General features: G+C 40.0%; 1 protein-coding gene across 1 annotated transcript in view; it reads left to right on the top strand.

Annotated features, from left to right (window-relative positions):
* Positions 1 to 25,987, top strand: part of ASCC3 (activating signal cointegrator 1 complex subunit 3) — a 303,036-nt gene that overhangs the window by 212,286 nt on the left and 64,763 nt on the right. Inside the window, exons 31-34 of the mRNA XM_077303437.1 lie at positions 15,831 to 15,968; positions 16,072 to 16,192; positions 17,348 to 17,480; positions 19,901 to 20,026. Coding sequence (XP_077159552.1) covers positions 15,831 to 15,968; positions 16,072 to 16,192; positions 17,348 to 17,480; positions 19,901 to 20,026 — 518 coding nt within the window. The remainder of the gene's footprint in view (positions 1 to 15,830; positions 15,969 to 16,071; positions 16,193 to 17,347; positions 17,481 to 19,900; positions 20,027 to 25,987) is intronic.

Consider the following 25,987-nt stretch of genomic DNA (forward strand, 5'->3'; position numbering starts at 1 on the left):
GGTAGCTTCATAATAGACACTCAAATGAGAAAAACAGTATAGGCATATTTGCTTCATGTGGAGCCAGTTTTATTTGGACTGATTTGAAAACTAAGGAAGGTAATGATGTTCAGAAAGATGTATTTTCTTGCTATCTGCACATATTTGCATGTGATGACGTGCATTCTAGGTCCAAGTCTACAGCATTTTATTTATATATATATATATATAACTCCCCTTATCTATCTATCTATCTATCTATCTATCTATCTATCTATCTATCTATCTATCTATCTATCTATCTATCTATCTATCTATCTATCTATCTATATCTAGAGAGAGAGAGAGAGAGGGATTTGTAACTCCCCTTATCTCATCACATCCTGACAAAACTTGCTGAATGCCACATTTTTAGTGTGCACTTGCTGCTGCTCCAGGACTTAGACACTGGCTAATAAGTAGCTAGGTATTGGGTGTATATGCTCATGTTATATACAACAAATATGGATTGCATCCCACAGTCAGTCAGTGGAAAGCAAAATCATTCAACCCAGATCATCCTTGTCGCTCTCTTCAACAACCTTCTCAATTTTGTCCACGTCCTTTTTGAAGTGAGGGTTCCAGAGCCCTCCAGAACTGAACACAGAACATTGATTTACAGTGGGACTATGACAGCCACATGGGAGGAATTCCCTGGAGTATGCGGGGTGCCCCGGCGTAGCGCGAGGGCACGTACGCACGTGCACAACGCCAGGGCTGGAAAGCCCGACTCAGTGCCTGAAGGCAGCAGCGGCGAGGAGGTGTGAGGGGAATGGGGCCCCCACCACACAATGGTGGGGAGCAGCATGCCGCTCTCCCACCAAGGTGGGGGTGGGGGGGACTCCCCTGTTGGCTCCGCATCCCCGTGGAGCTGACAGGGGCATGCAGTGTCCCTCTAGGGATACCATAGGTTGAGGGAAGGGCCAGGCCAAAAGGCCCAACCCAGCCTCTGCTGGCACCTGCAGCATCCAAGGGAACGCGGAAGATTCCACATTCCCGTGTCACAGGTCTTCCGGGGCGCTGCATCGGGCCAGGGCTGGGATGGCAGTAGCAGGCTGCATAATTAGGGCTGCCCTGCTACTGCCATCCCGGATTTCTAGCCCTGTGCATAATCGTTCCCTGTGAGGTAGGTGAGGCTGAGAGAGCCCTGATATTACAGTTCGGTCAGAACAGCTTTATCAGTGCTGTGGCGAGCCCAAGGTCACCCAGCTGGTTGCATGTGGAGGAGGAGCAAGGAATCAAACCCAGCTCACCAGATTAGAAATCCACACCTCTAAACACTACACCAATCAATTATCTGACATGCAACTGAGGTCAGAATTACTGGCCTATAGTTTCCCAGGTCATCTCTCCCCCCTTTTTTACTTCCAGAGCTCCTCAAACCCTGAAAAATTATTTCAGAGGCTCAAAAGATTGAAAAAGGCTGCTTTCAGAATATCTGAATATGCTGTTTACATTAACAAAAGACTCATGATATGATTATAAATTACAAGTAGATTTTCTCTGGATTACTGGTGCTATGCCAGATTTAGGATTTATTTATTTATTTGTTTTTGTTTATTGATAGTAATTTATAGTTAGTTCATTGTTAATTTCCTTCTTTTTAGTCTGCTAAGTAGCCTATCATTTTGAAGATTTATTGTTACTATCTACACATACGAGATGCATACTTTATGGTGTATTATTAGGGCCATTCCTCACAACGTAAATGTAGCTGAAGTCTTACCTTTTGTAAATGCTATTAATTTAACATTCCGCATGACGTCATAAACAAACTGCAAAGCTCCCGCCCAACTCCAGCAACAATTGGAATTTTATAACGCTTTGGTGGGGGATGAATAGACCGCTACTGGGACTTCAATATTTTGCTAGAATTGAAGGTGTACGGAATGACAAAATTCCACTATTAAATATAGCATTTCTGCATACTGCAAACATTTAGCAACATTGGTCCTTGTGCGGAATGGCCCTTAATATTGCCATTCAGTGTGACACCACCTGATCTAAGCCCATTACTTGTATTCTCACCTATGGCTAGGGATGTGTATATTGAAACTCCCAAGCTGAGGATACACACAGAAATCAGGACATTAGTGTGATTTTCCAGAAAGGAAACACAGATCCATGGTTCTTAAGATATAACGAAGCCCTTCTCCAAGAACCATCCATCTTTCATCTTTGTGTACTGATGGCTGGCTACAGTATGAACGTATATGTTTCTTTGATTCCGTCTGATTTCCTATTCAGCATCATTTTGCCTGATTGCATCTTTGCAAGAGAGGAGCCCAGAACGCTTCTAGCCAATAATCTTTGAAGATGAGCCACAGAGAGCCATAGTTCCTTTTCCTTCTCTTCTTTGTGGAGGCAGAACTCTTTGTTCTTTCCAAGTTCTTCGCTGGTAAAATTGAGAGCTGAGACACCTTGTTCAGGGACCCATATAATTCAACCCGTGGGACCAATTCACTAGAAACTTGGTCATTCTTTGGTAAATAGGCAGCACTCACTCCAATTTCAGTATCATTTGGTTTAAAACAACTATTCCCATTTCTCTAAAATACATCTATAAGGAATACTGACAGACTGATGGAAAGGGAACAGACCACAGTAAGAAAAATAATATGTGTAAATTTCACTGGAAAGGTAAAAAATATTCATGTTGTTAGTCAGTCATTATGAAATGAAATAAATGCAGTTTTAATGCCACACCTAGTCAGATCTCTTCTGTTAGGCTGATGCTTAATTGCTATTTTAGGAATCAGTAGAAGTGCAGGTGTGTGGGAAATAACCTATCTGGGGAGTCTGTAAAATCAAACTCCTGTGTTCAATCTGCTGCAGAGTTAGGAGGACTTTAATCTAATCTACAGTGATTCTCAACCTGGGGGTCGGGACCCCTTTAGGGGTCAGACAATCCTTTAACAGGGGTCACAGCAGACCAAGCAACTTGGCGGAGGGAGCACCATCCACGCAACAGCCTTGTGGGGTAGATCGAGATAGAGCATTTGTCTTTCTGGAGCAGCGGAAAAGAGCGAGATCAGCATGGTGGAACAAGAGGCAGAACTGAACTGAGAAAACTTGGGAAAAAACAATTTATCTACAAACATAAACCATGGATCTTCACGCCATTGGCCAGTTTCAGTTTAATTTCTGTGAAAGAACACTTGCATAATGTTATGGTTGGGGTTCACCACAACATGAGGAATTGTATTAAAGGATCATGGCATTAGGAAGGTTGAGAACCACTGGATTAGAGGAAGGATTGTCTGTACAATTTTGATGCCATTTATCTTTATAAACAGACCTTCATATACAATCCCCATTGAACATAGTGGTCCTGAATGTCAGAATCTGAAAAAACATGCAAACTTGAATCTCATATCCGTAATGTCCTACCCCCTAGTAAAAGCAATCATGTTGGGTTGTATAACTTTGTAATTGTATTTTTATGTGACTATAAAATTTTCTGTAAACTGCCATGAGCCGCCAGGGTCCAGGAATGGTGGTCAATAAATGCAACTATAGGATGTGAGTGCGATTTGGCTGCGACATCTGTCACCCCACTGATCGCCAGGGTTGATTCGGCTGATCTGGCTGGCTAGGCGGGTGTCCCCTACCTTCCTCACCGCTCCATGTGCATCCCTCCCGAAGCTGCGCGCTCAGTGGAAGAGAACGACCATCCCAGATAGGAGTGTACCGTTCTTCGGTCAAGGGTATACGATAGCTGCGTTCCCCTCCTAGAACCTCCAACCAAGCTCAAAGTCCATTTGTAGGAGAACATAGGGTAGTCAAGCTTCCAAGACTCCAGACACATCCAAATGAGGCGCTGCATGTGGCAGTATGCCCTTCTTTTAAAAATAAATAAACTCTAAAGGAAGGAAGGAAGGAAGGAAGGAAGGAAGGAAGGAAGGAAGGAAGGAAGGAGTTAGTTTTAAAAATCCCTTCCCAAGTCTGGATCTCAGAGGAGACCCCTACCTATATCATCAGATTTAGCCAAACAAGTCCTACATATAAGGACCCAAAACACTGCTCACCGCCCTCCTTTTATTTCCATGTTCCCAGGCCTTAAACTTTATAACTGTAAGCTTCCTTGACTTCCTATTTACTGAATTTGTTTTTCTCCTTTCTTGGAATTGTCAAGTTGTTTTTAAATGTAATTGCAATAATATTACATTTAGTTCTTATCAATTTTTTGAGAAAGTCCACCTATATTAGATAAAGTAGACTGAATGCTATCCATCTTTTCTTATTTAAATTTTCTCAAGTCCACAGATGGTAACAGACATTATTGAAGAAATTTATTGGGTAAAGATTCGGTTAAAGAAGCAGTTCATTATTGTAATTTATTTCATTTTTACAATTTCATATTAATATCCTCTGCATACATATTTTCTCATTACTGCATGGTATTAGATGCTAGAGTCTCTTGTGGCGCAGAGTGTTAAGGCAGCAGACATGCAGTCTGAAGCTCTGCACATGAGGCTGGGAGTTCAATCCCAGCAGCTGGCTGACTCAGCCTTCCATCCTTCCGAGGTCGGTAAAATCAGTACCCAGCTTGCTTGGAGGGTAAATGGTAATGACTGGGGAAGGCACTGGCAAACCACCCCATATTGAGTCTGACATGAAAACGCTAAAGGGCATCACCCCAAAGGTCAGACATGACCCGGTGCTTGCACAGGGGATACCTTTACCTTTATTAAATGCTAGCTGATCCATTTCCTTACCTTTTCCCCATAAGTAGATATGGTGTAGTAGTTAGGAGTGCGGACTTCTAATCTGGCGAGCTGGGTTTGAATCTGCGCTTCTTCTTCTTCATGTACATGATCAGCCAAATCAGGAAAACAGCCAGTGTGGTTTAAGTGATCACAGTATACCCAGGTTCAAATCCCCTTCAGCCATGAATAATCATTCTTTCTCAGCCTAATCTGCATCACAGGGTTGTGAATAAAATGGAGTGTTGGAGAATCATGTAGAGTATCCCAAAATCCTTGAAGAAGGATGGCGTAAAATTATAATAGTAATATTGCCTTGCTATCTAAGGTTATGGCTTGCTGTATTAACAGTTGCACATACTGATAATATCCCCATTTTGAGCAATAAAATTTAGCTTTACAGTTCACACCTATTAAAAGTAAGTGCAGCAAAACAGTCATAAGGAGATGCTGTTTAATAACTTAGAGTGAAATTCTAAACAAATGTTCTAGGCCCACTGAAATCGATGGACTTCAAAGAGTGCAACTGCCTAAGGTTGCACTGCCATATTCTTTTTTTCAAGAGCCAGGGCAGTGTAGTGGTTAAGAGTGTCAGACTGGTATGTAGAAGACCCATCTACTGAGCCCTTCCTGTCAAAAAGAGGCCCCCAAACCATGCTGTAGCCCTGGAAGATCAGAAGGCAAATTTAGACTGATGCTGCTGCTACTTTGTTCTTAACACCAGATGCTGTATTAGATTTTAAGCATATCTATTTTGAGAATTCCTGGAGGAGCTAAATGAGGCAGTGGTACCTAATTATTGTTGATGTTGTCATGTGATGTACACAGCCCTGAGCCAGCTTGCTGTGTAGGGCAATATATATAAATGAAATAAATCGCTACTTGTACCATTATTATTATTATTATTATTATTATTATTATTATTATTATTATTATTTGATTTATTCCCCGCCACTCCCTGACCGGCTCGTGGCGGGTTACAGCATCCTATGAAATCCCCATTAAAACACCCATTTAAAACAAAAAACCAACATGACGGGAAACCCATTCCCAACCCCCACTACTAGTGGGACGGAGAAGGAGGTCTAATGATGTACTACTCCAGGGGTAGTCAAACTGCGGCCCTCCAGATGTCCATGGATTACAATCCCCAGGAGCCCCTGCCAGCATTCGCTGGCAGGGGCTCCTGGGATTGTAGTCCATGGACATCTGGAGGGCCGCAGTTTGACTACCCCTGTACTACTCAAACCCGGGGGTGCGTCGATCTACTTCGCCAACCCCGGCCTCAACCATAGACCTGGCGGAAGAGCTCCGTCTTACAGTCCCTGCGGAATGCTGAAAGATCCCGCAGGGCCCACAGCTCACCCAGGAGCTCTTTCCACCAGGTAGGCCCTGGTTGTGGCTAGGTGCGCTTCCCTGGAAGCTTGCAGGGTGATCTTGAGCCAGTCACACTTTCTCAGCCTAACCTGCCTCACAGGATGTTTATGAGGATAAAATGGAGGAAAGGAGAATGATATAAGCCACTTTGGATCCCCACTGGGGATAAAGATGGAATAGAAGTGAAATGAATAAATAAATTTTGGTTCTCCTCCCCCCCTCCCCCCTTTGTAAAACAACAATCACATTCCCCTTTTCTCTGTTTGAAAGATTTGTGACAAATTTTCTGCATCCTTATTGGCAAGTCATTGTAACAAAGGTGTCATGGTCCCAATAATCTATTAGCAAGTATAATTTTGCTATTATATACCTATTGCTGCTTAGTCCCTTGTGCTCCCCCCAAAGTCACTCTGGAAAGTCATGGCAACATACTATGATATGAATTATCTTGATCATGATTCCCAGTGACACATCCTTTATATGCCAGTAAAGGTCTTGTGATTCTGACACGTCCTTACTCTTAAGAATCTTTTCTTGTTCCTTCATGGTTGCCCTTCTAAGTCTCCTTATCCCAGTTGCTGTCAGTGGAGCTTTGATTTACTTCCTAAAACCTTAGGTTCTTCTTCATAAGATTCTTTGAAAGAATCTGTCATCCTTTCATTCCTTCTGTTATAGTTCTTCAGTGTATTGTTGCCATATTTTCTTTATTTTGTTCTTTTCAGGTAATGGAATAAATGTACTTTCATTTTAAACGTATACATTTTCTGCCTGCTTTATTAGTTTCATTTGTTATACTTACCTGTTAACATATTACTGCTTTATTTATCATACCCTTCTTCCAAAAATCTTTAACATAGCTTTCTCCCCCATTTATCCTCATAAGAACCATGTGAGGTTAGACTGAGAAACAGCAACTGGTCCTGGGTCACCCAGTGAGCTTCTCACGTAAGCAGTCTTTGAATCCAAGTCTTCCATTAAGTTCAACACTCACTCTAAAAGCTTTGAATGAGGCATACAAAGAACCATGCCAATTCATTATGTGGGGACTGGATTGGGAGAAAGGTTCTTTGTCAGGATTTGCAGTACAGCTTCCGTCTGTAATGTTGTTTTTTGTTATTAAAAAAGCCATTTCCACCTTAACACAGCAGCATTTTAACTTCACTTAACATCTGTACCAGATGTGAGCTACGTAATTATATTTTGTTTTAAGGCTTCATAACTTTTGTGATTCTTTTGTTCAGCACATCTTTCTTCACTGGGCATTTCAGACAATCACTGAGCGTTATGCAGTGGCATATGGTCTGAGTCTGATGTGCTTTGAAAAAGGGTACAGAGTACTAATAATGAGGATTCTGCGAAAATGGGAAAACCAGTGCAGCAGATATGCTTTGAGAAAGTATGAGGTTTTAGCATCTTGAAACAATATATCACACTCAAAGGGACAGAATTGGGCTGCACAATCTGTTAGCTCATTCTTGTCCAATCTGGTCTCCTCCTTTCTTTTGGAGCCAGCGTTGTCATCAGCTTGCTGAATTATACTCTGACTGGAATGAATTTCAGACACAGGGTCATGTATCTTCTTAAATGGAATTCTATCTTTCTACAAAAGCTTTTTAGGTATAATAAATTTTTGAATACAACAAAACAATTGTATTAATGTTAAATTAATGAAAATTGTATATGTGCAAAAGAGCACTGGGAAATGGCTACTAACTAGTTTCTAAAAACATGTCTTGTTTTGTTACATTTCTGTCCCATACAATTCTTTTCAGTTTTTGACATTGTTTCTATTTTATTTAATCTCCTAGGTTCAGCTTTCAAACATATATCTGTTATAAAATATGCACATAATTAAAGCTACATGCGAAAATGAAGCTTCTACTGCACATATAAACTCAACAGGTTAAATAAGTTTATTTATGGTGGGCCAGACTCTTCTTAGCAATATTTTCAATGCTTTTAAAAGACCTAATAAGTGGGCATGCTAATATAGGTACATTGCCTTGATCTTGCCATTGTTTTCCTAAGTGAGCCTAGATCATTGTTAAATTGTTCTTCATACTTGAGGTGTGTAGCTTACAAACATCTTATGCTAGTATTTTCCTCTTGATTTTAGTGGAATTACCCAAAAAAATCCTCCTTTAGGCAACTTCTTATTTTTATCTGGTTTTAAAAACTGCTGGTAAAATTTGTTTAAAATATGGTCAAAGGAATAGTTAAAAAAAAAAAACTTTGGAAGCCCGGAATATGCTTCTGGGTAAAATAATTTCTGTTTTATTGCATTAATTTATGTGAAAGTGAGGAGGGTCTTCTAGAAACTGCTATGATTCCCTGCTGCTAGAATGACAGGATAGCAGTGCATACGCCAGCTCTCCTGCTAAGGGTCCTTTAGTTTTACTGTGTTAAATTACACAGCTTTGCAGGTATGACTAACATCTCCACGGGACACTGTTGTAGTACAAGGCAGTGGACAGATGGGTGCAGGGATAATAACACTATCACAGTAAACATTAAGAACATCCTTTCTGAATAAATGCCGAGCAGTCTTTTTTTGTACGTGTGTGTCAGAAATTTGGTAACAAAGAGAATACTCAGCATTAGAAAGGCACTAGTGCAAAACAAGCATCCGGACTGGCTTTAAACTATGTAGACACCTAATTTAATCTCAGTTATTTTATAAAAGAAAATGTGTGTGTACATACACACTTCATTTATAGCATGTCTTTTTCACTGAGACTTAAGACCAGCACATTTCACTGGTGTTAAGGATTGAATAAACAGCATTATTTCACTGCACTCCCACAGATTGTGCAATGTAAAGTAACAAGGGGAAAGAAATTTTAGTGCATCAGTAATGTGCATTATAATCACAGTTAAGATAATATTATAATGGTTAATATACTACAATAACAATATATACATAATGTATCCTTCCCTGAAGAAATATGCATTTTATTTAGTAACAGAACAAAATATGACAGTTCATATGCCTCAGTGCTTTCATTAGTGATGATTCTTCCTGGCTTAAAAGATTGTTTGAAAATTAGAGTTCGTTATCAGACCATCCCATTGCCAATGTAACACAACAGGCTTTGCTTTTCATCTAATTTTTAAAACAGTGGGCATTTAATCAGAATTTTAAACTACAAATGATTTAATTTTTAAAAGAAAATTACACTCATGTAGCTGATTTTCATTCAAACTTCTTCATAAATTGACATGTGAAAACTCAATTATAAATTCTATGTATGAAGGAAAAGGATATCATCACATGATTGTATTAAGGAAGAAACATTTTTATAGTTCCTCTTTATTCCTTTTTTGTTGTTCTTTTCTTTCACAGTAATACATTTCTGTTAAGTATACAGTTTCCTTATGCTTTCAATCTAAATTCTGGTGCGTGCTTAGCATCTCCCCCTCCCGTTAATTTACGATACCTGTCATGAACATTTGGGTAGCAGCGTTTATCTTTGTCCTGAGAGAGGACTAAATCTAGAGGCCTCCCTTAGATCATATAAACTGAACCTCACCACATCCTCAGCAGGACTTAAGCAAACTGAATTGTGCTTCTATTTGTTGTCATTACCGTGTGATTCTTATGGGATATAATAATGTTGAATTGAGAACAAGTCTAAATTTGAATAAGGGATATATTATCAAATGATATTTTCTTGAGTATCATATGTTAAACAATATATTTTTCTTTCATTTGCAAATTTAAGAGTAGTACGATCCAGATCTAATATTTCTTGGCAAGATGCGAGATATAATTTTTCAGATTTTGGTCACATTTTTAAAAGATCCGTGTAGGTTTCTTGTTGTATATGGGAACTTGTGGTTGTATTCCATTACAGTAGTGCTTTTCTATATAATGTCAACAGAAGACTCCTGGAATTGGCAGAAAGCACTGTTGTTAGTGGACTGATTCTCTAATATCTCACCAAACATATATGTTGGTATTCTTTGAATATATCAGGATATTTTGAAACCCCTGAGTCAAAAATATATACAATCTCTGTTTTGATTCGTTACCATAATTTTATAGCGTGGTAATTTAAATTAGGCATTATGAGGAGAAAAATCAATAGAGTTTTTCATATTCAAGTGCTTACCCTCAGCAACAGGCATTTTGTTTTTCTTTTATTGTCTTGTTTTCCCAGAAAATGGCATTCCTTCCTTCCATTCACATCTTAGCAAGGATCAGGAAATGAGTGGGCCCAACCAATCACTTGGGCCCAACCAAACTCTAGAGAAGTTGAGTGCTGGAACTAACCTACTCGCAGCTCCAAAATTATGCAAATAACTTCTCACTGGCAATTCCATAGGAATAGGGAAAAGTCTGAGGGGAGCAGGAGCCCCCTATTCTACCCCTCATCAGCAAAATCAGCTTCTGTGGCTTTTAAAGTAATGACTTCCTTTAAAGCAATGAACCTAGAGCCAGCTCAAAAACAAATATATCATGGAGTTTGGTCTTTAGATCTCTGTGACTCATCCCTTTGCCACCATCTCTTCCTCCATGAATTTCTTAAATAATAGTATCAGTTACTAAATAAGATATAGTTACTAATACCAGTTACTAATTAATATATAGCTATAGAGTGAAAGCATGTATCTTTTAGCAATTGGATGATGAGTATGCAATTGGATGATCATATGCAATCACACATACATGGTTTTTATTCTTATTTGGGGGTAAAATTTGAACTGTATTCAAAAATTGTAGGGAACATTTTTTGCAAAGGAGGATTACTTTACTTTGTGAAAGTAAAAACAAGAAAGTGTTGCACGTACAGAACTTTCAGCAGAAAGGGGTGAAATTGTCACATTTTAAGATTCCATTAAAAATGGATGAACATAAGAGGCTTGTGGATCAGACCAATGGTCCATATCCAGCCTGTGCTGAGGCAGCTGCATTGGTTGCTGATTGTGGCCTGCATCCGGTTCAAGGTTCTGGTTTTGACCATTAAGCCCCTTTGCGGTCTGGGACCCATGTATCTGAGGGACCACTTATTGCCCTATTTGGTACCTTGCGCTCTACAGGTACCAACTAGTTGGTCATTTCCAGCCCCAGAAAAGTACGCTTGGCCTCAACAAGGGCAGGGCCTTTTCAGTCCTGGCCCCCTCCTGATGGAATGAGCTCCTGGAGGAGCTGCGGGCCCCGGGAGAGCTTTCAGCATTCCACAGGGCCTGCAAAGTGGAACTCTTCTGCCAGGTTTACAGTTGAGGCCAGTGCTAGAGGAAGAGCAGACGCCATCCCCCCCCCCCTCGTAAGATCTGATCTAACACCCGTTCCAGCATGGATGTGGCTAGTTGTCATACCTTCTGTTGCCCTAGCTGGAAGCCCTTCCATGTTGGGAGGGATAGTATTTACCGCCATCTTGTTGTGTTGTGTGTTTTTTAAATTCTTATAATGGTGATTGTAATAGGGTTTTAATTGGGGACTGTTATGATATTGCACTGTTTTAACTTGCCACAAACTGGCTTGCCAGGAGTGGCGGATAATGATGATGATGTGATGATGATGATGACGACGATGACAATGATAATAATCCAACATCCTGTCTCATACATCTCCTCTGGAGGGCCAACAACAGTGCACAGAGGTTGAGGCTTTCCCCTGATGTTGCTTCCTGGATCTGGGATTCAGAAGGATTCAGAATCTGATTGTGGATGTTCCCCTCAGTCGCCGTGGCTAGTAACCATTGTTAGATTTATTCTCCATAAATCTAATTCCTTTTAATTCTGTTCTTTTCTGTAACTAGTACTACATCCTCTGGCAGCAAATTTCATATCTTAATCACTCTCTGTGTAAAGTAGTAGAAGAAGAAAAGCTGTTTTTCATGCCACACTTTTCACTGCCCAAAGGAATCCCGAAGTGGCTTACAAACACTTTTCTCTTCTTCTCCCCACAACAGACACCCTGTGAGGTAGATGTGGCTGAGAGACGCCTAACAGAACTGGTCTAAGAGAACTGTGACTAGCTCAAAGTCACCCAACTGGCTGCATGTGGGAAAGTAGGGGATTGAACCCAGTTCTCCAGATTAGAGTCTGCCACACTTTAAGTGCTACACCACACTAGTATTTCCTTTTGTTCATCCAAAACCTACTGTGCATCACCTTTATTGGGTGCCCTCAAGTTCCAAGAGAAGGAGAAAAAGTTTTGTTTGTCAATTATCTTCACCCCTTGCATCGTTTTATAAACCTCAATCATGTCCCATCTCTTTTCTAAACTGGAAAGTCCCAGACTCTTCAGCCTCTCCTCATAGCGAAGGTGCTCCAATCATCTTGGTTGCCCTCCTCTGTACATTTTCCAGGATGTTTTCTGCAATGTCCTTTTGGAGATATGGTGACCAGAACTGTACATACTATTCTGAATGAGACTGCACCATAGATCTATACAGAGTATTACAATATCAGTCATTTTATTCTCAATCCCTCTCCAAATAATCCCTTACATAGAGTATTCTTTTTTCATGGCTGCAGTACACTAGGTTGACACTTTCATTGAGCTATCCAGTATGATCGCAAGATTTTCCTCCCTCTCAGTCTCATCAAGTTCAGGTTACATTAACCTATCCTTGGAGCTGATATTTTTTTTTTTGACCCAGTGAGCATCACGTTACACTTGCTGTATTGTCACCCCCTCACCGAGTTTGGGGAGGTCCTCTTGGAGCTTTTCACAGTCAGCCTTGGTTTTCACAATCATGAATAATGTTGTGTTATCTGCAATCTTGGCCACTACACTACTGATCCCTAGTTTGAGATCATTTATGGATGAATGAAACAGTCCCAAGATCCATTACTGACCCTTGTGGGAACCCACTGCTTATTTCTTTCCATTGGAAGAACTATCCATTTTATTCCAGCTCTTTGCTTCCTGTCAGTATTTAATCCATAAGACAACCTTCCTCTTATCCCATGACTGCAAAGGAGCCTTTGGTGAGATACCTTGTCAAAGGCCTTTTAAAAATCCTTGTATATAATGTCTACTGGGTCACAATTTCTAAATGCTGGTGGCATGCGTTTCTGCCAAGCCACCCCTCCCCCCAGGAATCAGTGGAGAGAAGTGTTCCTGCACTGAAAGGAACCTACTTTGGGGGTGGTTCTGTAAAATAAAACCCCTTTGTTCTTTCTGCTTAGAATTTAGGAGGTCTTTAGACTAGATGGAGGGCTATATTCTGTGCAGATTTGGTGCCATTATGTTTAAGGATGCCCCTGATCTTCAGATTGGTTCCATTGAATGTAATGGTCTCCCAAAAAATTTAAAACTTCAAAAAACAAACAAACAAACATGGTATGTATTTATTTATTCATAGTTTGATTTATATACCAGGCCTCTTGGACTGGCTGTCTCAGGGCAGTTAACAGCAAACTGCATAACATTTGAATGGTAAAATACATAAACATCATAAAATCAATTAATAATTAATTTTAAAAGTTAAAAAAATTGTCGACAGCTGATCGATTGGTCTTAAATGACTCACTTAATAACAAAAAACAGCTGGAGGGGTTGGAGAGAAGGGAGGCAGGGACAAGAGGAAGGAGGCCTGATCATCGTAGTTCTCATTCTGGTTGGCCTCAACCATAGTTGAAGCAGAAGTGCTCCATCTTTCAAGCCCTGTGGAATGTAGAAAGTTTCATCAGTGCCCTGATGTTCTTGGAGAGCTCGTTCTATCAGACAGGATTCAAGGTCTAAAAGGCCAATCATATTTGTTTGGGGCCAAGGATCCTCAGCTGGTTGATATTACTGATATTACTTGACCACAATGTTTTCTGGGGAACGTATTCAGAAAGGTAGTCCTACATATATGCCTGGACCACGTAAGGCCTTAAAGATGAGTGCCAGAACCTTGTACCATATCTGGAACTCACTAGAAAACAATTCAGCTGCCGCACAACTGGTTGTATGTGGGCTCTCCATGGTATACCTGTGAGAACCTGGCAGCTGTCTTTTGCACCAGCTGTAATTTCCAGAGCAGGGTAGGCCCACGTAGAGTAAGCCACAGAAATCAAGTCTGGAGGTGAAGGGGGCTTAGATCACAGTGGCCAGGTGTTCCAGGGCCAGATTGGGCACTAGTAGCTTTGTTTGGTGCAGATGGAAAAACTCCAGCTGTACTATTTTCATGATCTGAGCCTCCATCACTCCCAGGATTCTGGCTGATTGTGACACTGTAAGTTGTACCCCATCCAGCATGGGAAGGAGTGCCTGATCTGGTCCCTCCATCTGTGAAGGGTTCAGTATAAGGCAATGTGCTTTGAGCTATTCTACCACTGCCTCCAGACACTGGACCAATGCGCTCACAGGAACGTCTGACCAACCATCCATCAGGAGATAGAGCTGGGTGTCAGCATACTGGTGGCACCCAAGCCTAACGTTTCAGATTAGCTAAGAAAGAAGATTCATGAAGATGTTAAATAATGTCAGATAGACTAGAGGATCACATCCTGTGAAACTCCACAAGGGAGTTGGCAATGGCGGGATTGATCCTCCCTGATTGCGAGTATCTGACCTCAACCGTGGAAAAAGGAGGTAACCCACTGAAGGGCAGTTCCTCAGAACCCCATGTCGACAAGGCAAAGAGCAAGAAGCTCGTGGTCTACCACTTCAAATGCTGCTGTGAGTTCGATCAGCAGCACTAATCTGCCTTGGTCCAGCTATCACTGGAGATCATCTATTATGGTGACCAAAGCTGTCTCAACCTCATGACCAGGATGGAAGCCTGACTGGAAAGAATCCAGGACCAATACTTCCTCCAGCAATGCTAGCAATTGCCCTGCAGTTACCCTTTCAATCACCTTCCTCAGAATCTCAAACTGATAATAGCCTACCCCAAATCAGTGATCATGATAAAAGTTTTCCTTCTGCATTCAAAATTATGTTTTTCTCAGAGCATTTCCCCAATATCTCCGTGTACACTTTTCACTCATTTCCTGGACAGCAGTTCCTTGTGCTTTACTGGACAATATTTCAAAGGTTTCCTAAGTTTTAGAAGCTTTTCATATAGCATTGAGATGGGTGGTGGTTTTCAGAAGGAAGCAGTGTACAAGCCTCTGAGCACATTGACCTGTATATACAGTTTGGGGTCAGGTCCACAGCAGGAAAGTAGCTAGTCTGAAAATGCTTTTAAAACATTGACATGAGATATTAAACATGTTTTTTTAAGAAAAGAAGAGAAGAAGAAGAGTTGGTTTTTCTATGTCGCTTTTCTCTACGGGAAGGAGTCTCAAAGCAGCTTACAGTCGTCTTCCCTTTCCTCTCCCCACAACAGACACCCTGTGGGGAAGGTGAGGCTGAGAGAGCCCTGATATCACTGCTAGGTCAGAACAGTTTTATCATGGCAAGCCCAAGGTCACCCAGCTGGCTGCATGTGGGGGAGTGCAGAATCAAACCCGGCATGCCAGATTAGAAGTTCGCACTCCTAACCACTACACCAAACTGGCTCTCTTAAGTTTTTAAGATACAAACCACAATAGAGATTAATTTGCGTTTTCAGTTTGAATAACATACAGATGTGTCATAAAGGTACTTATATTTGTTTGGACATTCATATTTCCCCATATGCTTTTTAATTTCCTTTCTTGTTGTGTTCTTTTCTTTTGGGCATAATAAAAGATGCCTGGTATTTTGTGGATGAGTAATAGTATTTTTTAAAAATTACATGCTTGCGTTACTGGAAATATTCTGAAGGATTTTAAAATCCATTTTCTTGCACTCTTTTTATGTGACAGATGGATGACATCATAGCAACAGTAAGGGAGTCTAATCTCAAACTAACGCTGGCCTTTGGAATAGGCATCCACCATGCAGGGCTGCATGAGCGAGACAGAAAAACCATTGAGGAGTTGTTTGTGAACTGCAAAATTCAAGTATGCTTATTCTGTTCATATCAAACTGAAACTTTGTTTATTTTCTGAAGTTCAGCTTGAGCCATAACTACTCTGTCATCTATTGATTGTTTGTTTTCTCCAGGTTCTTATTGCAACTAGCACATTAGCTTGGGGTGTCAATTTTCCAGCACATTTAGTGATTGTAAAAGGAACAGAATATTACGACGGGAAAACAAGGCGATATGTGGATTATCCAATTACAGGTATTGGCACAAATCATAGATCTGTGTTAAGGGAATACATATGGCACCTCTGCAACTCAAAAGATATTTTTAAATACTCCTATGTATGAAAGGGAAAAAAGTTGAGTTTCACATTTTGTTCAGATATCTTAAGTGGTAACTAAGTGGTTGAATCTTTAGACCCACAAGGTATAAGCTTTCGTGTGCATGCACACTTCTTCAGATACAATGAAACAGAATTGCCTCAACCCTTATATAAAGATAGAGAGGTAGGGAGTTTAAATGCCAGGAAAGGCAAGCTGGAGTCAAGATACATAGTTAATGAGGTAACTAAGTTATAGTAGAGAGAGGGTGTTCTGTACTAAAGGTAGGTACTTGTGTACTAAAATCCTTACTAACTAATATATAGCTAGTTATAGACTAGTTTGTAACCAAATGAGACTCTGAGGTTTATTTATTATCATAGGCAAAAGGCATATTTCTATCAGAGATCTTAGGGTGCATAGTTCCCCCATTTTGTCTTTGTGCTCAAGATCCCACAGTAAGCTTTGTTGTTTCCTAGGTAATATAAATTAGTTTTTCACAAAAGTTTAATGTGTAACTTGAAGCTTTCAATAATGTATTTTTTCATATTTATGTTCTCACCTGCCTTTATAACTTTAGTTTATTTAAAATAAATTGTTGTTCAGTTGTGATATTGTTGTATATGAATCATATAATTATAGAGTGTTCCAAGGCTGAGAATGTGATATGTTTCATGGAGAGGGTGTCCAAGAGACCATACTAAAATGAGCATGAGGAACCTTCTATGTGTACTGCACAGTAAATTGTACTGGGCTCTATGGACAATGGTCTGGCTTAGTACAAAGGAGCTTCGTGTGCTATATGAGTCCTATTTCATTCCACATTAGCTATGAGGAGTGCAAAAGGGCAATATGAACTAAAGCAACTTGTTGAAGTAGCTCCAACCTGGGACATTCAGGACCATTAAAACAATACTTCTCCTTGTCTATGTTTTGCTGAGCTTTATTCACTCAGGTTCATGTTTGAAGTATAGGATCTTAGTCAATATCTCTGGCCAGTAAGAAGAATGCTTCCTATACCTGGATCTTTGATTAATAGTTGACTAATTGGAGCTGCGGCACACTTTACAGTGTAATCAATTGACTTCTGTAGATGTTCTTCAAATGATGGGGCGTGCTGGAAGACCTCAATTTGATGACCAAGGCAAAGCAGTGATTCTAGTTCATGATATCAAGAAAGATTTTTACAAGAAATTTCTTTATGAACCTTTCCCAGTTGAATCAAGGTAAAAGAAAGGAAAAAATAACTATTTTGATCATTGCAAACATGCATCATTCACTAAGGCACCACATTCTTTTGAAGTGCCAAAAACTAAATCATTAACTGTCTTCATATTTGTTTGTTTGTTTGTTTGTTTATTCCCCCAGAGGTTCAGGGTAGTTTACATGATGCTGGAAGATAAACAATACAGAGAAATCAATAACCATGTATAACAGTAGGACAATAATAAACAGTGAGAATAGTCAGTTCATAACCTTAACATACAATGCACCTGTAGTTGGTCAGTTCAAAACAATTAATCTCGTGGACATTGAAATTCATGGGAAGGAGACTTGGGGGCCCGGTGGAAGCTGTTGGATCTGGTCGACCTCAACAAAATGCCTGGCGGAAATCCCTTTTGCAGGCCCTGCAGAATTGTTTTAGATCCGTTAGGGCCCCGATCTCCTCTGGGAGCTCGTTATGCCAGGTGAGGGCCAGGATGGAGAAAGTTCTCCACAGTGGGGATGCAAAACAGCTAGCAAAAGTATTCTCACCTCCTGCTTGGTATTCTCAGAACACTATGAGGCAGGTTAACCCAACAAGCTTCAAAGGCAGAGTGGGGCTGCAAACTTGGTGCCCCCAGATCCTAGTCCAGCTCAAAACACTACTGCCCCGATTTTTCCTTCAGAGCGGCATCTTGATTGGCAGGCAAAGAAGGTCACCTAAGGATTATTCAGACAACCTTTACCCTCCATTTCTGTCCAGGTGTGCTGGACAAAACAGCTCTTCTCACAGTGCCTGCCAACAATTTATATGCACCAGAATACAGTCCATTCCCCTGCCACATGAGAAATATTTTGCTTGTGAAGGAGTGTCTTGCAGTTTTCACCACATCATAGACTCACAAAGCTGCCAGATGAATGAGATTAATTAAAGATTCAATGTTGGGAGTTTTATAAATGACTCCTGCCTCAGTGGCCTTCGTGTTGTTTTTGATCAACACAAAACTTGCCCCCTCACCCCCAGCTGCAATCCCTTGAAAATGCCACTGGATATAAATGTGTTGCAATCCTTGAAAGCACAGGCAACTGATCTTGGGTTGCATCCAGCCAGCTTTTCCCCTGGTGGAAACTGCCCACAGTAAATGCCAATTGGTCCTCCAGATCAGGGCTGGCCTCTGTTTACCTTAGCCTTGCCAACTCTGGGTTGGGAGATTCTTGAAGGTTTAGGGATAGAGTCTGGAGATGATTGAGTTTAGAGGGCAGGTACCTCAGACAGTGGGACAGAATGCTGCACAGTTCACCTTCCAAAGCAAGCACTTCCTCCAGAAGAACTGATCTGTCTAACCTGAAGATCAGTAGTAGTTCTGAGAGATCTCCAGGCCTCCATCTGGAGATTGGCTACCTTAGTTTACTTATCCTGCCACATTTTTGGAGGGATGGCTGTGATATATTACGTCTTCAGTAGGAAAAAAAAAAAGAACAGATTCCTGTGGTACCTTTAAAACTAGCGCATCTATCATGGCTTAGCCTGTGGGCCTCAGTGGCACAGGATGTTCTCTTCCCAATAATGGGAAAGGTGCTTGTCTGCCAGGATCTAACCTTGAAAAGGAACAGAATGTGCTGCAAGTTCTGAAAGCACAGACAACAGATTTCAGGTTGCACCTTCCATTCCATCTTCCTGTCTCTAAAGGAACTTCCAAATTATCAGTTTATATTCCTATATTATACTACTAAATAAATTATACTACTAAATAAATCCTATAAAAACCTGATATACATGTATGTAGTGGGGATAAGTTTTATTTGATGTGAGAACTTAGCCCCCTTTCCCATTCCCAGTGCCCAAAGAAGTCTTGGACTCTAGTAGGCAGGAGAGTAAAAGGACCAATAGCAGCCAAAAAAACATTCAAGCAGGTAGTCGTGTTGATCTGAATCAGCAGAACAAAGATTGAGTCCAGTGGCACCTTTAAGAACAACAAAGTTTGCTGCACTGAACTCAAACTTCATTCAGCAAAAAATAATGTTATTCCCAATCAACTTTTTGTATTACTTTATCTGGGTATTTTAGTGGTTTCTTCCTTTCCTTTCTTCTGGGCCTTCAGCAGCGTTTAAATTGGGGCTACTTTTTACATTGGTCTCTTAAGAAACCATGGCAATGGCTACGTTGTTGCCATGGGAAGTGGAATTGGTTGTTGTTGTATCTGCAGGTACAGTAACTTGTAGGAAGTGATAAAGCCTCCCAAACGACACCCCCCCTTTTTTTAGAAGCTTTAGTGTTCTGTGGAATCAATTGCAATATCTGTGGCAAGGTATAATTATCTGTGGCAAAGTATAATTATCTCTTATCTCAAATTTAAAGCTTTGTGTAATTAATAGGATCACACATTTAATGCAATTTATTGTAAGTCAACTGGTACAATTTCCTTTTTTTACTTCTTTTTAGTTTACTGGAAGTTCTATCAGATCACTTAAATGCTGAAATTGCAGCTGGAACTATATCTTCAAAACAAGATGCAATGGATTACATCACATGGACCTACTTCTTCCGTCGCCTTATCATGAATCCTAGGTGAGTTGTTTGAATATTGTTGTAATTGACGGAGAAGTGATCCTTGAGGACTTTAATCCAAATCCCTGCCTAGCTACATACATGCTAGCCAAAAGTCTCCCCTCCCCTGTGACCCCATATATAAAAAGGAACTTGTTAGAATTTACCTCAACCTGAGCTAGAGCTTTCTCCGTCCTGGCCCCCACTTGGTGGAATGAGCTCCCGGAGGAGATCAGGGCCCTAACGGACCTAGAACAGTTCTGCAGGGCCTCCAAAAGAAGCTATTCTGCCAGGCATTTGGTTGAGGTTGACGGAAACTAACATCTTCTACTGGGCCACCAAGCCTCCCTCCCATGAATGTCAAACGTTCTGAGCCGACCAATTATGTGACCATCAGTATGCTGCAGTTATGAATTTACTATTCTCACTGTTTATGACTGTTCTATTGTTTTTTATGGTCACTGACTTTTTCTGTATTGTTCCTGTTCCTCTGTGTTGCATGTGAATCATCCTGAACCTCAGGGGAGGATGGTGTATAAATATAATTAATTAATTAATAATTGGTGGCTGTAACTTACTTTGTATATCTATAGAAATGAAGAATAGATCCTCAAAATATTTTAGTTTGTGTATTTTACTCTAAGGAGCCTCTTGTGGCGCAGAGTGGTAAGGCAGCTGACATGTAGTATGAAGCTCTGCCCTTGAGGCTGGGAGTTCAATCCCAGCCGCCGGCCCCATGTTGACTCAGCCTTCCATCCTTCCTAGGTCGGTAAAATGAGTACCCAGCTTGCTGGGGGGTAAACGGTAATGACTGGGGAAGGCACTGGCAAACCACCCTGTATTGAGTCTGCCATGAAAACGCTAAAACATGACCCAGTGCTTGCACATGGGATACCTTTACCTTTACCTTATTTAATTTTTTTGTTTATTAAACAAGAGACCAAATGGAGAGAACTGATTCTTACTTTTTATCCTCAACTGTTCTATTCACGCTTGCTTAATCCAACTGAAGCGATTTACACATGGAAGCAGCCTTCTGTGTTATTTGCTGAATCAAGACCTATGAGCCTAAATTGAATTCATGTCCAAGTATAGCAGTTATGGGTGGTGATAATGAGGCAAGACTCTCAGAAAACTGCCCACAGAATGTCTATTCCCCATTCTGGCCTCTCCTCTGGATTCTTTAAACCCCATTCTCCCACAATCAGGTAACATGGGGGACACAAGCTTTGATTAAAGGCTTGGTAGTGTGTAGTGCTCCCTAAAGTAGTACTCCCTAAAGGTCTCCTATTTGGGACCCTGCTACACCAAGATCGTATTTATTATGAAGTAAGTAGAAATTGTTTTTTAGAGAGATATTTGATTGAACATAGAAGAGACAGATGGAGATGAACAATAAAGGTTCATTTAACAGAGTATAAGGCCTTTAACAGAGTAAAGCTCTTATGTGGAAATTTTTCCGTATATAAAGTGAACTATTTCTCAACTTCATCCCAGTGGGTTAGAAGCTTTCCCCAGTGAAAATAACCACTTTGTAGCTGAGCCTCAATTAATGTAAACAAACCCTGAGAGGAGATTTGATTCCTTTTTATCCAGACATGTTACCAGTGCTTACATGGTTTCAATAGAAGATGTTTGCATGCAGACAGCATCCTCTTCAGATTCAGGGTTGCTTTTTTAACACAGAAAGATTCCGATTACTGTTTTTATATCAACTGATATATTGATTGCATTGCATTGTAATGGCCTATGGCTGGAAACAATAAAGTCTTATGATTACAGAACCTGTATACATAAGTCACAAATGTCAGGCCCTTAATAGAATGTTTATCTTCCTAAAACAACCGATTTCCCTAAGTCAACCCCAAACCTTACCTAAAAGCCAAGCTAAGCTGCCACTTTTATCCAGAGCCACATAATCTCCCATTTGAGGGGGTGGAATTCTTCCCTTTCTAAAGCTGATGGATACCCTTCCCCCCCCCCCCCCCCATCCTGTGGAATTCCATGGGCTCTGATGGGCTGACAGTCACTTGGATTTGCATGACACCAAATAATTGGTTCAGAGCCATGGAGGAGAGGTGGGACTTTTTGGAAGGATTGCCATACAAAGTATGTAGAATATTTAATTATTTTAATGGAATATGTTCTTGGGTGATTATTATTTATTTATTTGGACTTCTATTCCACCCTGTCTCAACCAACTCAAAAATGCTATTCCCTGGTGAATAAGGAGATAGATTTCGTCCTTGGTTTAAAGTACTATTGGGAGGGGTAAGTTTGGTTCACATAATGCACTCAAAGGCATATATTCTGAAAAAATTAAGAAATAAGCCATTTATTTCCCTTCAGATAAATTTCCATTCCCATACCATTCCTCATTAGGAGTTTTCACCTGCATGCTTCATTTGATGGCAGCATGTATTCAGTGCACCCATGAATTTCTCAGTCCCTGTGACTTGGGGGGCATGGCAAAATTTGTTCTTTTGCCTGTTGTGGCTGTCATCATTTCCATGATCATGGAAATAGGGGTAGTGATTAACAACATGATTCAGAGCTTGTATATATGTTGCTTCTTGCCAGCAACCTGAATTCCATCAGTACATCAAGTTCTTTGATTTATCCCTAGTCATTATGAAAATCCTTGCTTCTGTGTGTGGATCAAATTTGTTGATATAATAGCAAGATAAAAGCCCTTGAGCTCTCTCCAAGCCCTGTTATTGTTTTAATGATATTAGGTATAGTGAGAGTATCCTTAGTATTTATGAAAATATATCCATTTTCTTCTATTTTCCTCGTGATAATATAATTCATTACAATTCTCCACCCCCATCTCACATCATTATCTGGTGAGAAGGAAGAGATCCACATTAAAATAACATCAAGCCGTTATTATATTAGTGTCAGTTACTGGAAAAATCCTTTGCATATTCAATAGTTAGTTAATTGTGTAGTAATTGGTTATCCATCCCATATACAATTTAAGTGCAAGTTAATTTGTTTTACCAGTTACCCAAACTTTTTTTTTTGAGGGGGGGGAGGGGGAGTTATTTCATATAAAAAATCTTGGCCATAGTAGAAGTTTGGACAAAAAAAGGGGGGAAATACTTTGTGGCTCTTAATATTATTTCAGTATTGATTATTTTAGTGTTGCTTAAATGTATGTGTTATTTATTACAACAAAATAGCACCTTTAAGACCAACAAAGATTTATTCAAGGCATGAGCTTTCGAATGTACACACTCTTCCTCAGACAATGGAACAAGGGTCGTAAGAGTTTATATATAAGGACAGAGTACATTAGTAACAAATTAGTGAATTGTGTCATAATATCCAAATTATGCAGTATGATCATTTTTTGCGAAAAATCCTAATCAGTTATTTGGATTCAGTTGCAGTTCACAAAAACATTGGATAAATAAAAATGTCAAGATTAGTAATTAATGGCAGAAACTTTTGCAGTTGTGAAAAAAAAATAATTAAAAGAGACTAGTCCCTTGCCCCATCCGTCTCCACCCAAGCATGGAGGCATCCCCACAAGTGACAAGCCTTGCTGAGATATTATCTTGTCCTGAGACTAGAAAGTTAGATTCTAAATTATATTGCGTACTACTTACATCACATTACAGTCACATTGTTCCAAATAAAAGAAGAGGGGATTGTAAGGAATGTGGATATAAGAGTTGAATGAGGTTAGCATACATAGCGACATAAGAAACCAGTATCCTTGTTGAGTCCTGGGTATTCCATTGTTTTCAGTGTGTAACAATGTGCCAAAAAAAATGATATATTTTGGTATATTGAACCCAAAAAATAATGATACGGTATTCAGATTTGGTAAATATTCAAGAATGACCATTTTTTCCGGCTCAATTATAGCCTATGGGGACCATTATAGTTTATGGTCACCATAGGCTACAGTGGAGAATTTATCTGCGGGGTTCTGCGGGGCTGTTTTTTGAGGTAGAGATACAAAATTTGCAGCATAGCTACTAGTTCCTCTCCTCAAAAAAACAGATGACCCAAGTTTGAAAAAGGTTCAATTCTATGGGCTTCCAAAAAAGTTGCCCCCTTTGTCCATTTTTTCACATTAAGGGGGGAAAGGCATTTAAACTATACAGGGAACACAGTTCCTTTAACATTTAAATGCCTTCTGTTAACTGTGGTGTAGCACAAGTGAACTCCAAGGGCATTTAAAGGGCTCACAGTGCCTTTAAATGACTTATGCAATCTGAGAGTTCATTCAGAAGGCATTTAAAGAGATTGGGAGCCCTTTAAAAGCATTTAATTTTGTCCCAAACTAATTTCAGGATTTTTCAGGCTTGGACATTTCAGATAGTCAAAAAATGGCTAAAAATGTAATCTGTCTGAATTAATACCTGAAAAATACCAGTTGGGTACACACCCTTAGTTAGTATATTCATATTTCACTGCGAAGTATAGCACTTCTGAGTCTAGTTTGCAAGCCATTTTAATAATAAATCTGGTTCCCTTTGCTTCCAGTCCAAAATGATAATACTGGTCAGTTGCTTCATTCCTCAGTGACAGAAATCTCCTTTCTCTTGCAACTGTTCTGGCTCTCATGGGAATATCTGATTTTCTTCCCTTTGATGTACATTGATCCATTAATGTTGGAACAGGACCAGAGACTGCAGTTATTGGATCATCTCTCCAATGTTTCATCTATCAGGGGTATGCTGTTAGAAAAATTAACATCAAGAAAAATCACCTCTATTACAGTGTGTCACAAAATGACTAAATGAAATATCCTTTGAGTATAACTACTTATGTCTGCCTTATGTTTTAAATGAAGCTTTTCTTCAAAACAAGCAGGCTGAAAGAAAAAATACTTATGAGTTAAGCTCTTGTAACCAAGAGTTTTCCTTGTAGTATTTTTCAGCCGTCCCTGGAACCAGTTTCATTATCTGTGTCATTACTACCACCGTATAATCTGAACATAAAAAACATGGTGTTTGTAACAAATGACTCCACAGACCTGACAGTTATAGCAGCGCCATTTCAAGGCTGATGAAAAATTTCCCAGGGAGATCTTCAGTCAGGTTTACATAAACTAAACAGGAAGCAATCGCCACCACCATCTACATTAAACCCAAAATGGTCTGTGTAACTTCATCTGCATTTGATGTCTCTGCACGTCTTTTTCTTTCTCAATTGATGAAATTCCACACTTGCTTAGATTAGAAAAATAAGTTCATGTTTCTTGTTATAGTGTGGATATGTTCAGTTGGCTTTGTGGGAAGTAAGGGTGTCATGTATTATTTAAAAGCCAGTTTTAAAAGTTAGTTCCTTCAGTGTTTGTTCAAATTTTATGTACTTTGTAAATTTTTATGGTGCCTAGGGGTTTGTTATTGCATTTTTCCCAATGGGCTACTAATGGAAGTTAGCCTGTCTACCCCATGTGCTAGATGCTGTTAGTATAAAACTGCCTTTGACTTTCACACCTCTCAAGGGACGAGTAATTGTTGTGTTCAAACAGCCTGTAATTGTGATCCCGCTGGCTTTCTCAGTACGCTTCTGGCTATTAGAATCATTAAACAACTCAGCACCTGTTAACAGCATTGTAAATATTCAACCTTGCTTGTGTGCAGGTTGAGCCCAATATAGGAGAAGTCTTACCGAGCCCAGCCTCATAAATTAGAGCTTCTGACAAGTCAATTATTGTGAAACTAGGTTTCACTGAGAAATAAATGAAATGGTGTACTGACAAAAAAAGTGGGTTGTCTGTTTGTAGCAGAGGGAAAATAATGGCTAGATGATTCAATGCAGTGCCCATGAAACGGCACTGTTTTCTATTCTTTTATCTGCAATTAAATAGTTAGATAATATAGTTACCTAGAAGGTGGTGGCTGATATATAGTGTGGGTTTGTGCATTTTGCACGTACCACCTTTTAAACTAAAAAAATAATCTTTTTAGCTGGGTATCATGCTTAAGACCACATTCTTAGGACTTTGAAGTGCTATTT

The sequence above is a fragment of the Paroedura picta genome, chromosome 1 (genome assembly GCF_049243985.1).
Source record: "Paroedura picta isolate Pp20150507F chromosome 1, Ppicta_v3.0, whole genome shotgun sequence".
NCBI classification, from domain to species: domain Eukaryota; kingdom Metazoa; phylum Chordata; class Lepidosauria; order Squamata; family Gekkonidae; genus Paroedura; species Paroedura picta.